The sequence below is a fragment of the Bubalus kerabau genome, chromosome 2 (genome assembly GCF_029407905.1).
Source record: "Bubalus kerabau isolate K-KA32 ecotype Philippines breed swamp buffalo chromosome 2, PCC_UOA_SB_1v2, whole genome shotgun sequence".
In the NCBI taxonomy this organism is placed as follows: Eukaryota; Metazoa; Chordata; class Mammalia; order Artiodactyla; family Bovidae; genus Bubalus; species Bubalus kerabau.
Window position 1 is genome coordinate 116,447,656 of NC_073625.1, and position 14,018 is coordinate 116,461,673.

General features: G+C 38.9%; 1 protein-coding gene across 2 annotated transcripts in view; it reads right to left on the reverse strand.

Annotated features, from left to right (window-relative positions):
• OSBPL11 (oxysterol binding protein like 11) overlaps positions 1 to 13,416 on the reverse strand; it is a 92,068-nt gene extending 78,652 nt beyond the window's left edge. Inside the window, exon 1 of one of the 2 annotated variants that reach the window (XM_055568488.1) lies at positions 12,470 to 13,413. In XM_055568488.1, the coding sequence (XP_055424463.1) occupies positions 12,470 to 12,666 (197 nt within the window). In that variant the 5' untranslated portion in view covers positions 12,667 to 13,413. Of the gene's footprint in view, positions 1 to 12,469 lie in introns of both variants that reach the window. The other variant, XM_055568489.1, reaches the window with a different exon arrangement.
• Positions 13,417 to 14,018: the final 602 nt, after the last annotated feature.

Here is a 14,018-nt window from a genome sequence, read left to right on the forward strand (position 1 = left end):
AAAGGTTTTTCTCAACAGAAAATTGTTATTTCAAAAGTAAAGTTTGCATGTAAGAGCAACATATTTCACATTTAAAATTTTTAGAGAAAAGTAGACATATTTTTCTAGCACAATATCTTGTTCACATAGTAGCATTTACTTATACCCAATATACTCTCAAAAAGTCTTCATAGTAGCCATTTCAATAAGACTTGGACACCACAGAACAAGAGAACAGCAGGATACTAAAAGTCCCTGCTATCCTCTCCCTAACTGAATATCTATTCTCTCTACTTTTGTTATGTACCTCTCTCTAGCTTTAGTTCCAAAACACACTTACAGTAACATTTAAATTTTGCCTGTACAGCATAATTCAAGAAAGAATACATTCTTCCCTTGTGCTGCTGCTAAGTCGCTTCAGTCGTGTCTGACTCCTAGCGACCCCATGGACTGCAGCCTACCAGGCTCCTCCGTCCATGGGATTTTCCAGGCGAGAGTACTGGAGTGGGGTGCCATTGCCTTCTCCTCTTCCCTTGTGCTAATTCTTTCTAAATTGAATGTAAAAAGAAATAACAGAAAACCATTTCCCTTCCTCCATACTTGAATTAAAAAGGAGAAAAAAGGTGACAACCACACAAGAAGCTCCAAGCAAAGTTCTTTTTCATATATACATATAACCTGATTAAAGAGTTGATTCTTTTGAAAATTTTACATTACTTAACGACAAATTCAAACTCTCAAGTTTTTTTACCTTAAAGAACCTATAAGTTATTCAAAAAACAACACAGAAAAATTTAAAGCTCACTCTATTACAGAAATAAAAGAAACATCTGGGAATTCTCTGGGGGTCCAGTGGTTAGGGCTCCACAGGCTTACTGTCAAGGGGTCAGATTTGATCCTTGGTCGGGGAACTAAGATTCCACATGCCTCATGGAGAGGCCAAAAAAAGAAATCTTTTTTTTTTTATAAGTTTCATCATAATTTTCGGTAGCAAATCTTCAAGCTTCCCATTTCTAGGAAGTAGATCACCTCCAATTACAAATTTGCATAATCAAATGATTCTGTTATCTGGTATAGCTATAAAATCATGTGAAATTTTAAAAATATAACTTCAAAATATACAAGGTATACTCTAAAATGAAACCATGTCTCTGGTTACCAAGAATATAATAATAAAAACAAAAATGTTAAAGGCATAAGTATATTTTGTACAGAATTTTCCCAACTGCTCATCTATTAATAAATTGATTCACTATTTACAATGATAACAAAACAGAATAAAATCCCACTCAGAATTTCATGCTAAACTTCACTCATTATAAAAAAGAATCAAATTAAAACTATCCTGAAATACCATTTTTTAACCTATTAAACTTACAGATTTTTGCCAGTCTAATAACACATTACACTGATAAGGCTGATGGGAAACAAGCACTCAATCATTGCCACTGTACACCCCAATGAGGAGAAATCTGGTAATAACTACTATCAAAATTACAATTTTGATACTTACTGATTCAGTAAGTCCAACCTCTGGGTATTTTTCCCACAGATATATTCATATGCTTGCAAGATGACATGTGTGGAAGGTTATTAACTACAACATTATAATAACAAAATTTTGGAAAACACATGTCCATCAATAGGGAGCTTATTAAAGGTAGACTGAATTGTGTCTCTCCAAATCCATATGGTAAAGTCCTAACCCCAACTGTGATGGTTTTCAGAGATGGGGCCTTCGGGAGATACTCAGGTATAGACTGGGGCCCCTATAATGAGATTTGTGCCTTTAAAAGAAACACCAGAGAACTCTCTCCCACCCCTCTGTCTCTACCATGTGAGCACACAGTGAGAAGACCACCTGAAAACCTGGAGAAGAGCCCTCAGCAGAACCTGACAATGCTGGCACCCTGACCTCAAAACTTCCTGCCTTCATAGTGAGAAATTAAATTTATGTTGTTTAAGCCATTCAGAGTACAGCATTTTTGTTATGAAAGCCTAAACTAATACTACATACATATACATAATTTGATACCATTTGTAGTAAAATTAAAAGTGGAGCAAATGTATATTGTATTTACTTAATTCTTAAAAAAAAATCTCTGAAAGACAAAAAACCAAGTGTATCCCCTCTATTTTTAGGTGAGAGGAGTCCTGAGCAGGTGGAGATCAGGTGGAAAGATTTTCATTACAAATCTTTTTTCTCTCCTGGATCAAGTGAACATATTACCTATTCTCCAAAATTAGATTTAGAATATTTTTCATATTTCATATTTCAAATATCTACAAAATTGATAAACACCTTATTCTTTATAGAATTGAGAGTATAGGCTCAGGCACTACATTAAAAAGCCCTCTTGTATCAAGGATAGGAAACCTGTTTCAGAAGCAACTGTTGGTGGCATTTCATCTCATCCCTTACATCATTTTCATTCTGTCCCTTTCTTCTGTCCCTCCCTCTTTCTCCCTCGGTCTCTCTCTCTTTTCTATGTCCTTTTTCCATCCCTGTTTTACCTCTTGTTCCATTTCTAATTTTCTCTTCCTTCTATCCCTCTTGACTAGGGTTTTCAGCTACAGCCAGTAGCAACCACAGGCTTCAGTCTACCCCTCCAGGGACTTTCCAGCCAACCTCAAGAATAGCAATGGAAGCAAACTGCAAAAGCAGGGCAACTCAAGTACGGGGAGACTCTGAGAAAGAAACCATGCTTTGTTATAATACCTAATTAACCAAAAAGAAAATCTGTTTTTCACCAGAAACTAAACTGCTCTAAAATTTTCCTAAAACCCAGATAGTACTGTCAAAACGCTAATGCAACTTTTTTAATTAGGCAATTTAGTTTTAAGTTAAACCTGAACAAGTCTGAACACAAATTATTTGATTAAACAAAATCAGTACAGTGGAAGATTCTTAGCTAGCAAAGATGTTCCCTCTCTCAAAGTAGTATAACTTACATTAAGAATATTCTCCACTATTTTCAGAGTGCTAACCATTACACCATGGGGCCTGTTATCTCTACTATTTTCAAAAGCAAAAACAAAAGATATAATTTCCCACAAGTCTATTTGACAGGCAATAACCTCTGGAACCTAAATTACATGACATTCAGAAAATACTAAAAAGACTAATTTGTGTGTTCTAACATTAAGCTGTTTGTATAGTTTTAATAAGTATAACTTCTCGAGAAATATGAACTCAAATAGACTATATTTAAACTCATGAAGCAAAAATGTAAGAAATCACAGTATACTATAACCAAATCTTGTTCAAAGCTTGGTAGGGTTCTCACTAGATTTCTGCAACAGAAAATTATTGTTTTCAGTTTTATGCCTATAAGCTGTCTTCCCCTTGTTATCAGCTGTAGCAGACTTAAGGAAAACAAAACAAAACAAATACTAGGGTACAGAAATACATACTCAACTTTCCTTTAACCTTTAGAGAAAAAAAGCAAACGTTTACGACTTTTTCTTCAAATCAACCTCAAAAGTGGTAAAAATCTCAAAGACAGCAAACACTAGGTTATATTAGGCAGATGTCATTTCCCCATTTGCAAATGGGTACTTTTCCCTGTAACAGAGTATTTAGAGTGCAAGACACCAGATCTGACCACAAAAAGTATTTCTATGCATTTGCAGACTTCTACCCAATCTACTGAAATGCATACTATTTGCTAATGTTAGCATACTCTTTTCTAACAAAGAGATCTGTTTGTTAACAGGAAGGAAAAGGCAGCCCACTCCAGTGTTCTTGCCTGGAGAATCCCAGGGACGGGGGAGCCTGGTGGGCTGCCGTCTGTGGGGTCGCACAGAGTCGGACACGACAAGCGACTTAGCAGCAGCAGCAGCAAGTAGCACAGAGTCCAAAATAAGAAAAAGCAGGCCCATCATATGCCCCAATTTGCTTTTAAGTTCCTCCTCTGGGTAGTTCTCTTCTCTCCATTTTAAACAAAAAAGTGGCAGATTTGCAGATTTGTAAATTTTTCTGAAAGCTGACAAGAAGAAAAATAATGGAAACATGCACATTTTATAAACTTTGAACATTTACTATGAAAAAGGAAGGAAGGATATAGAATTAAGAAATCTATTTTCATTTTAAATAGTGAATATAAATCATATGCATATAAATTACCCTGGAAAGAAATTTTAAGACTAATAAACACACTTCTCAGCTTTGGTTTTAAAAAAGTTCATCATGATACATTAATATTTTGCAAATATAGTTGAGGCTCTTCCCTTTTCTGATCCTTTTTCATGATCCTCCCAAAATAAGCTTTGGGGTCCCTAATTCCACTGTTCTGAGAGCATATATTATTTTAGAATTAACTAACAGAGAGCTTCATACATGGAAAAGACTCAAAACTATTTGCTGCATGAGTTACAACACTAGTAAATGATGAAACTTTTGTTGTTGTTCAATTGCTAATCATGTCCACCTCTTTGTAACTCCATGGACTGAAGTATGCCAGGCTTCCCTGTCCTTCCTTCACTATCTCCCAGAGTTTGTTCAAATTCATGTCCATTGAGTTGGTAATGCTACCCAACCAGTTATCTCATCCTCTGCTGCCCTATTCTCCTTTTGCCTTCATTCTTTCCTGGCACCAGGGTCTTTTCCAATGAGCAGCTCTTTGCATCATGGTCACAGCCCTGTCATGGCGAAGGGGCTTGCATAACTCGATGAAGCTATAAGCCATGCTGTGCAGGGCCACCCAAGACAGGTCATAGTAGAGAGTTCTGACAAAATGTGGTCCACTGTAAGAGGGAATGGCAAACCACTCCAGTATTCTTGCTGCGAGAACCCCATGAGCAATATGAAAAGGCAATGAAGAAGCTTCCATGTCCTAAACCAATTTTTCATCAATAATTATTCATTCCTTTAGAGAGCTCATCTACTTTTAATATCTTTAGGCAAACAGCTCCCTGGGAATAAAAGTTCTCTCATTTACTAGCTATATAACCTTGGCCAACTTATTTAGACTACTTTCTGGGAAGGGGCATTGTCCCTAAATTGTTGAGGCAGCATATTCTCCTAACCCTCATATTGAGGGTCTCTGATCCAGGGGCCCCAAGTAATAGGTAGAGGAGGTTGTGGCATTCGTAGGAACTTGAACAACCATTTGTAACCTAAATGGGAATAATGACTCTCTCTCTTCATCCAAGAGGACTGAATGTGATAATAAAAGAGAGAACATTCTGGATACTACAAAGGCAATTATCGACATTTCTAATGCCCCATATCTCTAAGGCACTTAAACATTCTGGCAACTTAGGCTCAATTTACCCAAAAGCAAATGTATCATATGACTCTCAAAAATCTGTTTCTCCTAGTACAGACTTTCAAAGTTTTGTATCTGGATAACTGAAGTCAATTTTTACTTCCTTTCCCTCTACTGATTCTGCTGCTAAGTCACTTCAGTCATGTCTGACTCTGTGCGACCCCAGAGACAGCAGCCCACCAGGCTCCCCCATCCCTGGGATTCTCCAGGCAAGAACACTGGAGTGGGTTGCCATTTCCTTCTCCAATGCATGAAAGTGAAAAGTGAAAGTGAAGTCGCTCAGTCGTGTCCGACTCTGTGCGACCCCATGGACTGCAGCCTACCAGGCTCCTCCATCCATGGGATTCTCCAGGCAAAAGTACTGGAGTGGGGTGCCATTGCCTTCTATCTTCCACCTAATCACCCAATCAACCTCCAAGCTCTGTCACTCTTCCTCTAATGATTTCCTTCTTTTTCAGCCTACTGGCACATTTTGCTTATTATCAAATGTCTGGGTCATGACAACTGATTTCCAAGTAGTTCCTCTTATTCCCCAAAGATCAAATTCAGCCCCCAATTCTCAGCTTTAGAGACAAACTTCCAGTAGTGTAGCTGTCAAATCTATCTCAATCATAGATGACAATCTTGAATCCATTCATATTAACATTTATGACGTGCACCTTATTGCATGGCTCCCATTGATCCCTACCCGTTGGTATTCAACCTTTGTGTGGGCTAAACCTCATCTTTTTCCTAATGAATAGTGAAAAGTGATGTGACTTCACTTCCATGTCTAGGTTACAAAAGACGGACTTCCTTCTTTCTAGCACTGTCTTCTCACTTCCTCACTCTGACGAAACAAGCTGCCAAGTTGTAAGATACTCCATGGAGAAGTCCATGTGGCCAGGAACCAAAGAAGGCCACCAGTGGTCATCTTGTGAGGAACTGAGGTCTGTTTCCAACAAGCCAAAATAAATGAATTGTGCCAAAACATGAACTGTGCCAAAACATGAATGAGCCAGGATGTGGATCCTTCCCAGCTGAGCCTCAAGATGACTATAGCCTTGTGAAAGACCCAGAGCCAGAGCACCCAGCAGTACTGCACCAATTATTACTGACCCACAGACACTGTGAGATTAAAAAAACACTGCTGTTTCAATACACTACATTTGGGGATAATTTGTAGCACAATAATAGATAACAAACACACTGTCTCATATTTCTAAATAAATTCAAGGCAGATTAAAAAATTAAATATAAAACTACCAAATTATCTTAAAACTACATGAAAACAAATATTTATAAAAATAATTTCTATAATTTGGAGTGAAAGAAAAAAGAGTAAGAGTTTGATTTATACAGGTTTTCTATATGACTGGAAAAATGTAATAGATTAAAATACAAAGACAGGAAAATCTTTGCAGCAAGTATAGAAAAATATTTAACCATACAAAATTAAAATATATGTAGTTACATATTTGTTACATAAAAAACTAATATAAATTTTCTGAAATGATAGTGAAGAAATCAGTAAAAGGTAGTGCCTCCAGGGAGGGAACACGGCCAGGACAAGTATGTAAGGTAAACATTTCACTGTGTATCCCTCTTCTAGCAACAAAGTAATAATAGTTTACAGTATTACTGATATTAAAAATATTAACTAGCAAAAGTATTAACATGGAATATTTAAAATAAACTTCAAATATATTAATAAAAAAAGAAAAGATATAAGCAGATATTTAACATGAGAAAAAATAAAATTAATCATAAAGAAAGATGAGTTCAAAATGGATCAGAGACCTAAATTCATGAAATAGGTTCAAAAATTTAAAACTCGTAGACAAAAATATACGTGCAAATCTTTGCGACCTTGGCATTGGCAATGATTTCTTAAATGTGATACCAAGTATAAGCAAAAAAAGAAAAAACAGACGGGGCTTCATGAAAATTAAAAGCTTCTGTGCTACAAATAATTTCATCAAGAAAGTGAAAAGACCAGAATTCCCTGGTGGTCCAGTGGTTAGGGCTCTGCACTTTCACTGCCGTGGGCCGGTATTCAATCCCTGGTTGGGGAACTAAGATCCCATATGCCCTGTGGCTTTGCAAAAAAAAAAAAAAAGAAGTGAAAAGACAACCCACGAGTGAGAAAAAATACTTGCAAATCAATATCTGATAAAGGAATTGTTTACAGAATACACAAAGAACCCTGACAACTCAATAATGAAAAGAAAAATAATCCAATTTTTAAATGGCCAAAGATATCAACAAAGTCTACAAATAACAAATGCTGGAGAAGCTGTGGAGAAAAATGAATCCTCCTACACTGTTGGTGAGGATACAAACTGGTACAGCCACTCTGGAAAACAGTATGGAGGTTCCTTAAAAAACTAAAAATAGAGTTACCATATGATCCAGCAATCTCACTCCTGGGCATATATCTGGAAAAGATGAACACTCTAACTTGAAGAGACAGATGCACCCCAATGTTCACAGCAGCACTATTTATAATAATCAAGACATGGAAGCAACCTAAATGTCCACTGATATAGATGAATGGATAAAGAAGATGTAATACACACACACTATAGAATACTACTCAGCAAAAAAAGAATAATGCCATTTGTAGCAACATGGATGTACCTAGACTTTAACCTAGTAAGTGAAATAAGTCAGAGAAAGACAAATATCATATACCACTTATATGTGGAATCTAAAAAAAAGACACAAAGGAACTTATTTACAAGATATAAATAGACTCACAGATACTAAAAACAAATTTATGATTATCAAAGGGGAAAGGGGTAAAGGATAAATTAGGAGTTTGGGATTAACAGATACAAATTGCTGTATATAAAATAGATAAACAACAAGGACCTGCTGCATAACACAGGGAACTATATTCAGTATCTTGTAATAACCTACAATGGAAAAGAATCCGACACTTTGCTATACTTGAGACTAGCACAATATTGTAAACCAACTATCCAGTTCAACTTTTTAAAAGTGGCCAAAAGATCTGAATACACATTTCTCCAAAGAAGACAGACAAATAACCAGTAAGAACATGAAGATACTTAACATTATTAGTCATCAGGGAAATGCAATTCAAAAACCACAATGAGATGCCATTTCATGCCCACTAGGATGGCTAAAACCAAAAAGACAGACAGTAACAAGTGTTGATGAGAAGGTCAAGAAATTAAAACCTTAATATACTGCTGATAAGAAGATAAGATGGTGCAGCAGCTTTGGAAAATGGTCTAAGAGGTTCACAAACAGTTGAACAGTTAAACAATTACTTTATAACCCAACAATTCTACTCCTAGGTATATATCCAAGAGAAATGAAAACATGTCCATACAAAACTTGAACACAAATGTTCAAAGCAGCATTATTCATAATATACAACATGGAAACTGATGAACAGATTAGCAAAATGTGGTGTATTCATAAATGGAATATTATTCAGCCACAAAAAGGAATAAAGTAACAATATATGCTACAACATATATGACCCATGAAAGCATTATGCCAATTAATCTTCTAAGTCTGCAAAGCCAAAGTCCAGTGTCTGAAACACAAGTGCATGTGCTCAGTTGCTCAGTCATGAGCACAGAGTATAACCCGCCAGGCTCCGAATTTTCCAGGCAAGAATACTGGAGTGTTCTACCATTTCTATTCTAGGGGATCTTTCCAATCCTGGGATAGAGTCCACATCTCTGTGTCCCCTGCACTGGCAGGTGGATTCTTTGCCACTGTGCCACCTGGGAAGCAACTGAATCACACAGTCTTTACTGAATTTCAACCACTCCCTAAGACATAACCGGAAATCTCCATTTTTTAAAATGGGATAGTAGCAAGTTACAGGTAAGCACAGTTGAATTTATGGCTCTAAAGTTCCAGAGGGGGCTGGTGAGGCCATGGAAGAGAATGAGACAGAAAACAGAAAACATGAGCTTAAGAGATGATAAAGCAACATATCAGCTTCTAAAGTAAAAGAGCCAACCAAAGAAGTGAGAAAGGAGCAATTAATTAGACAACAGTTAGAGCAATAAAGGGGCTCCCAGCATAGCAGTCAGTAAAGAATCTGCCTGCAATGAGGGAGACCTGGGTTCAATTCTTAGGTCGGGAAGATCCCCTGGAGAAGGAAATGACAACGCACTCCAGTATTCTTGCCTGGAGAATCCCATGGACAGAGGAGCCTGGTAGGCTACAATCCACGGGGTCACAAGAGTCTGACATGACTTGGTGCTTTCTCTTAGAGCATAAAGGAGAAATTAAGAGAAAGTAATGTCAAAAAAGGCAAGAAAAGAATAGTAACAGATACACTTATAAAGATATCATATATCTTAAAAAGTTGGAATAAGAATCTAAAAATATTCATCATTTTTTACTCATATCCTTGGTAAGGACAGAGCCAACTGTCATGGGTTGAACAATAAATAAGGGTTACAGAAATGGAAGCAGTTGAGTGTAAATTGTTTTTAAAAGGAAAGAATTTAGATTAGTTTTCATTATTGTTTTTGTTTTTTAAATCTAGAGACTCTGGGCCTCAGAGGGAGAAGCCTGGGAAGAAGTAACACAAGACAATGAAGGAAACTGTTTGACTAATGTCCTACAGGATAAAGGGATAAATTCAACTTAGACAGGCTGAAAGACTAGCTTTGAACAAGCCTCATGTAAGTAAAAGTATATGTCAGTATGTAAATGCAGTAATGTGCTATATATCTGCATCACTGGGGAAGAGTTCCACATAACTGAATTACCCAACACAAGCATTTTTTTTAGTTTAGTCATTTTCCTTGAAATTGTTCATCATCATATGATACAGTTGTCTGCCTTCTTAAACATATTGTACTCTCCTGGATGACAAGGTCATTGTAACTATAATTATATTAATAGGAAGTAATATAGCTGAATCTGCATGTTCATTTTTCAAGTCTTTGACTGTTCTATGCTGTCAGCTGCCATTTCCTGATAACTTTTTTCCTTTGTGCTTTCAACAGATTCTAGTTTTAAAATTATATAACCATTAAATAATACCCTAAGTAAGGGATAATAGAATCCTGAATCAAAGTATAGTAATAAAGTATATGGCTTTATGACAGTGTTAAGAAACCTGTTTCACTTTTCAGTTCAATTAAAGATTGGGTTTGAAACAGTTGAAGATGTCAGAAGACTGACCTCTGGCTACATGAAATATTACTTGATCTTGATTCCTTAAGTTGTAGCAAAATAACCCTGCCAAGTTATTGATAATTTTATATGGTTAGTCTTAAACCACACACACACACACACACACACACACACACAAAAGTATCATGCATTCCAAAACTGAGCCTAGACATTTCACAGTAACTACACTTTCCTTTCATATAATCACTTACCAATAAAAAGTTATAATATTCTACATTTCTATATGTAAACACAGCCAAGCATATTTCACATATATGGATATTATTCATGATAAATGTATGGCCTTCACAAAATCTTGATTTTAATCTCTTCCAAATTTCATACAAATTTCACAACTACAAACATCACAAAGGCTAAAAAGGACTAGAGCTAGGCACAAGGCAATCACTTGACCAAAATTTAAGAATTCATTCCTATAGTTCCAATAACAAAGGATATTACAATTTCATTCATTCATTCTTAAGATTCTGAATAATCCAGCAATTTCACTTACGGGTATTCATCCCAAGGAAAGGAAAACACTAATTTGAAAATATATCTGAACCTTCATGTTCGCTGCAGTATTATTTACAAAAGCCAAAACATGGAAGCAACCAAAGAGTCCATCAAATGGACAGTGGTGAGTAGATAAATAAAATGTGGTATATATACACACAGTGGAATATTATTCAGCTATGAAAAAGGGAAATATTGCCATTTGCAACAAGGTGGACGTACTTTGAGAGCATTATGCTAAGTGAGAAAAGTCAGAAAGAGAAAAGACAAATACTGTACAACCCTTCTTATATGTAGAATCTAAAAAACCAAATGAAACTCATAAATACAGAGAACGGATTGAGGGCAGCCAGAGGTGGGATGGGTACAACGGGTGAAGGTGATCAAAAGGTACAAACTTCCAGTTATAAAATAAGTAAGTCATGGAAACGTAATGTGCAGCATCATGACTATAGTTGATAATACTGTATCACGCATTTGAAAGTTGCTAACAGAGTTCTCATTAAAAAAAAAAATTAACTGTGCAGGGACACACATTAACTAGATCTACTGTGGTGATCATTCCACAATACATACCAATATCAAATCTTTATGTTGTACATCTGAACCTAATATAATGTTACATGTCAAATATTTCTCAATTAAAAAAAAAACGATTCTGGATGGCTATGCTCACCTATCCTATACATTATCAAAAACAAAAAACTACCATTACTTCTCTAGCACTCACTTCCTGTTCCTTCAGTTTTTCATTCATATCAATGAAAATTAATAAATGTAGAATCTCTCACAGAGGGGTGTGAGTGCCCTAATCAACTCAAACTGAAACATCTCACTAGTTTAGAGTATGGGAGTAGAGTAGAGCTTGTACTTTTGTCAAGAACCTGAGTTCGATCCCTGAATCGGGAAGATCCCCTAGAGATGGGAATGGCAACCCACTCCAGTATTCTTGCCTGGAGAATTCCATGGACAGAGGAGCCTGGCAGGCTACAGTCCATGGGGTCACAAAGACTCAGGCAAGACTGAGCATGCACACACTCTGTATTTAATTATTTATGTACATCTCTCTTTCTAAATCACAAATACTATGAGGGCAAGAATCTTCTCTGATTGAATGATTCCATCCATCACTGGACAAACAAGTTCTCACCACCAAGCATTTTGCTAGCCTCTGGAGAGAGTGGAGTTAAACAGTCCCCCGCCTTCAACAAGCAAGAAAGGGAGGCAGACTTATTGTAAACAAATTACAATATAGGAAAAAACAAAAGTGAGTTATAAACTCAAATCACAGGAAAAATTAACTCTACAGTTGTAGAGGGAGTTAAGGGATACATTTATGTGTTCTCCTAAAGGCCTTCTAAATACTTGTTGAATGGACAAATAAATGTATTAAATCTTGCTAATGGAAGTTGAGACCCCCAGGTCCAAATGAAACGTATTAGCTACTTCTGAAGTTACTGCATAAACCTAACCCTTCAACAACTGCAGGAATGCAGACTTCAGCATACTCACCCCCTCCTCAGGAAATCAACTTGGAGAAAGGGCCATACCTGTACTGCCAGCCTTTGGCACTGCCACCTCGGCTGCTACTGCTGCTGCTGCTGCTGATTCCACCCCCACAGCTGCTGTTGCTGCTGTTCTTGTTCGGGGTCACCGCGGTAGCCAGGCCCTCCAGCCTTCCTTCGCTCTCTGAGACTTTCATTGCTGACACGGGTTCACCCCCCTGCATCTTAACTCCAAAGTCCATCTGCCCTTCTTGGGCGGGAGAAACAACTCTGTAGAGTAGTTTTGTAAGTGATAAGATTTAAGATCTGATATGAAAGGGCTCCCAATTGCTAAACTAGCCGGCGGCTGGAGCAGTAATCATCAAATAGTCCAGGGAAGGAATACAAGCATTCCCCCTGAAGGAAACTTTTAAGAGAAGGACAGCGAAGAGGGCAGATGTCCTTTAAATATATATCTCCTTCCGGGCAAAAGCAAGGAGGAAAAAAAAATCACCCTGCCAGAGGACTTGGTGGCATGCTCAAACGAGGAGCAGAAACAGCGTGAGGAGGTCGCGGACCCTAGCCAGGAGGGCTGAGCGAAGTACGGACCACTGACGGGAACCCGCGGCCTGACCTCTGGGCTGACGGACCGACCCGCCTCGCTCCCTCTTCTCAAGCTGGTCCTCAGCGGGAAGGTTCGGTCCCGCGCACTCGGCGGTTCCCACAGCAGCTCTCGAGACAGAGCTGGAGCGGCTCGCGCTCAGCCCGGGAGGAGGGTCGGGGAAGGAGGCCGCCGGGGGCGGGACGCCGGCTCCCACGGTCGCCTCGCCTCCAGTCAGAGGCGAGCAGCTAGAGACGATTTCCTCCAACGCCCCCGGCCCTGGGCCCTCGACCGGATTCCCAGAGGCGGAAGAGTCCCTCACCCTCGCTACTGCCCAAACGTGAAACCCACAACTGCGGCCACCGCCCCACCCACAGCCCTACAGACCCACAGCTGGTCACCCGCCCGCTCGCTCTCTCCCCGCCTTCCCTTCCGGAGTAGCGTGAGGTCACTTCCCCCAGAGAAGAGGCCACTGGAGCCATCTTGAAAAAGGGCGCGCGGCCCTGAAGGGGGCGGAGCCTCGGGGATCGCGGCGCTGGGGCGGTGGACTCCGGGGAAAGGGAGGGGCCAGGCAGCGGAGGGATGAGCGGTGGGTCAGCCACGAGGCAGAAAAAAAGGAGTTAGCGCCCTAATGAAGGTGTCTTGCGGCCTTCCTATCCTGGGCAAGGCCTTCCATTTGAGGGCCCATTCCAGGCATTTTAGGAAGAAAGCTTAGAAAAATGTCATTTCTGTAAGGAATTAAAAAATAATAATTCATCTTCAGTTCAGTCGCTCAGTCGTGTCCGACTCTTTGCGACCCCATGAATCGCAGCATGCCAGGCCTCCCTGTCTATCACCAACTCCCGGAGTTCACTCAGACTCACGTCCATTGAGTCAGTCACGCCATCCAGCCATCTCATCCTCTGTCCTCCCCTTCTCCTCCTGCTCCCAATCCCTCCCAGCATCAGAGTCTTTTCCAATGAGTCAGCTCTTCGCATGAGGTGGCCCAAGTACTGGAGTTTCAGCTTTAGCATC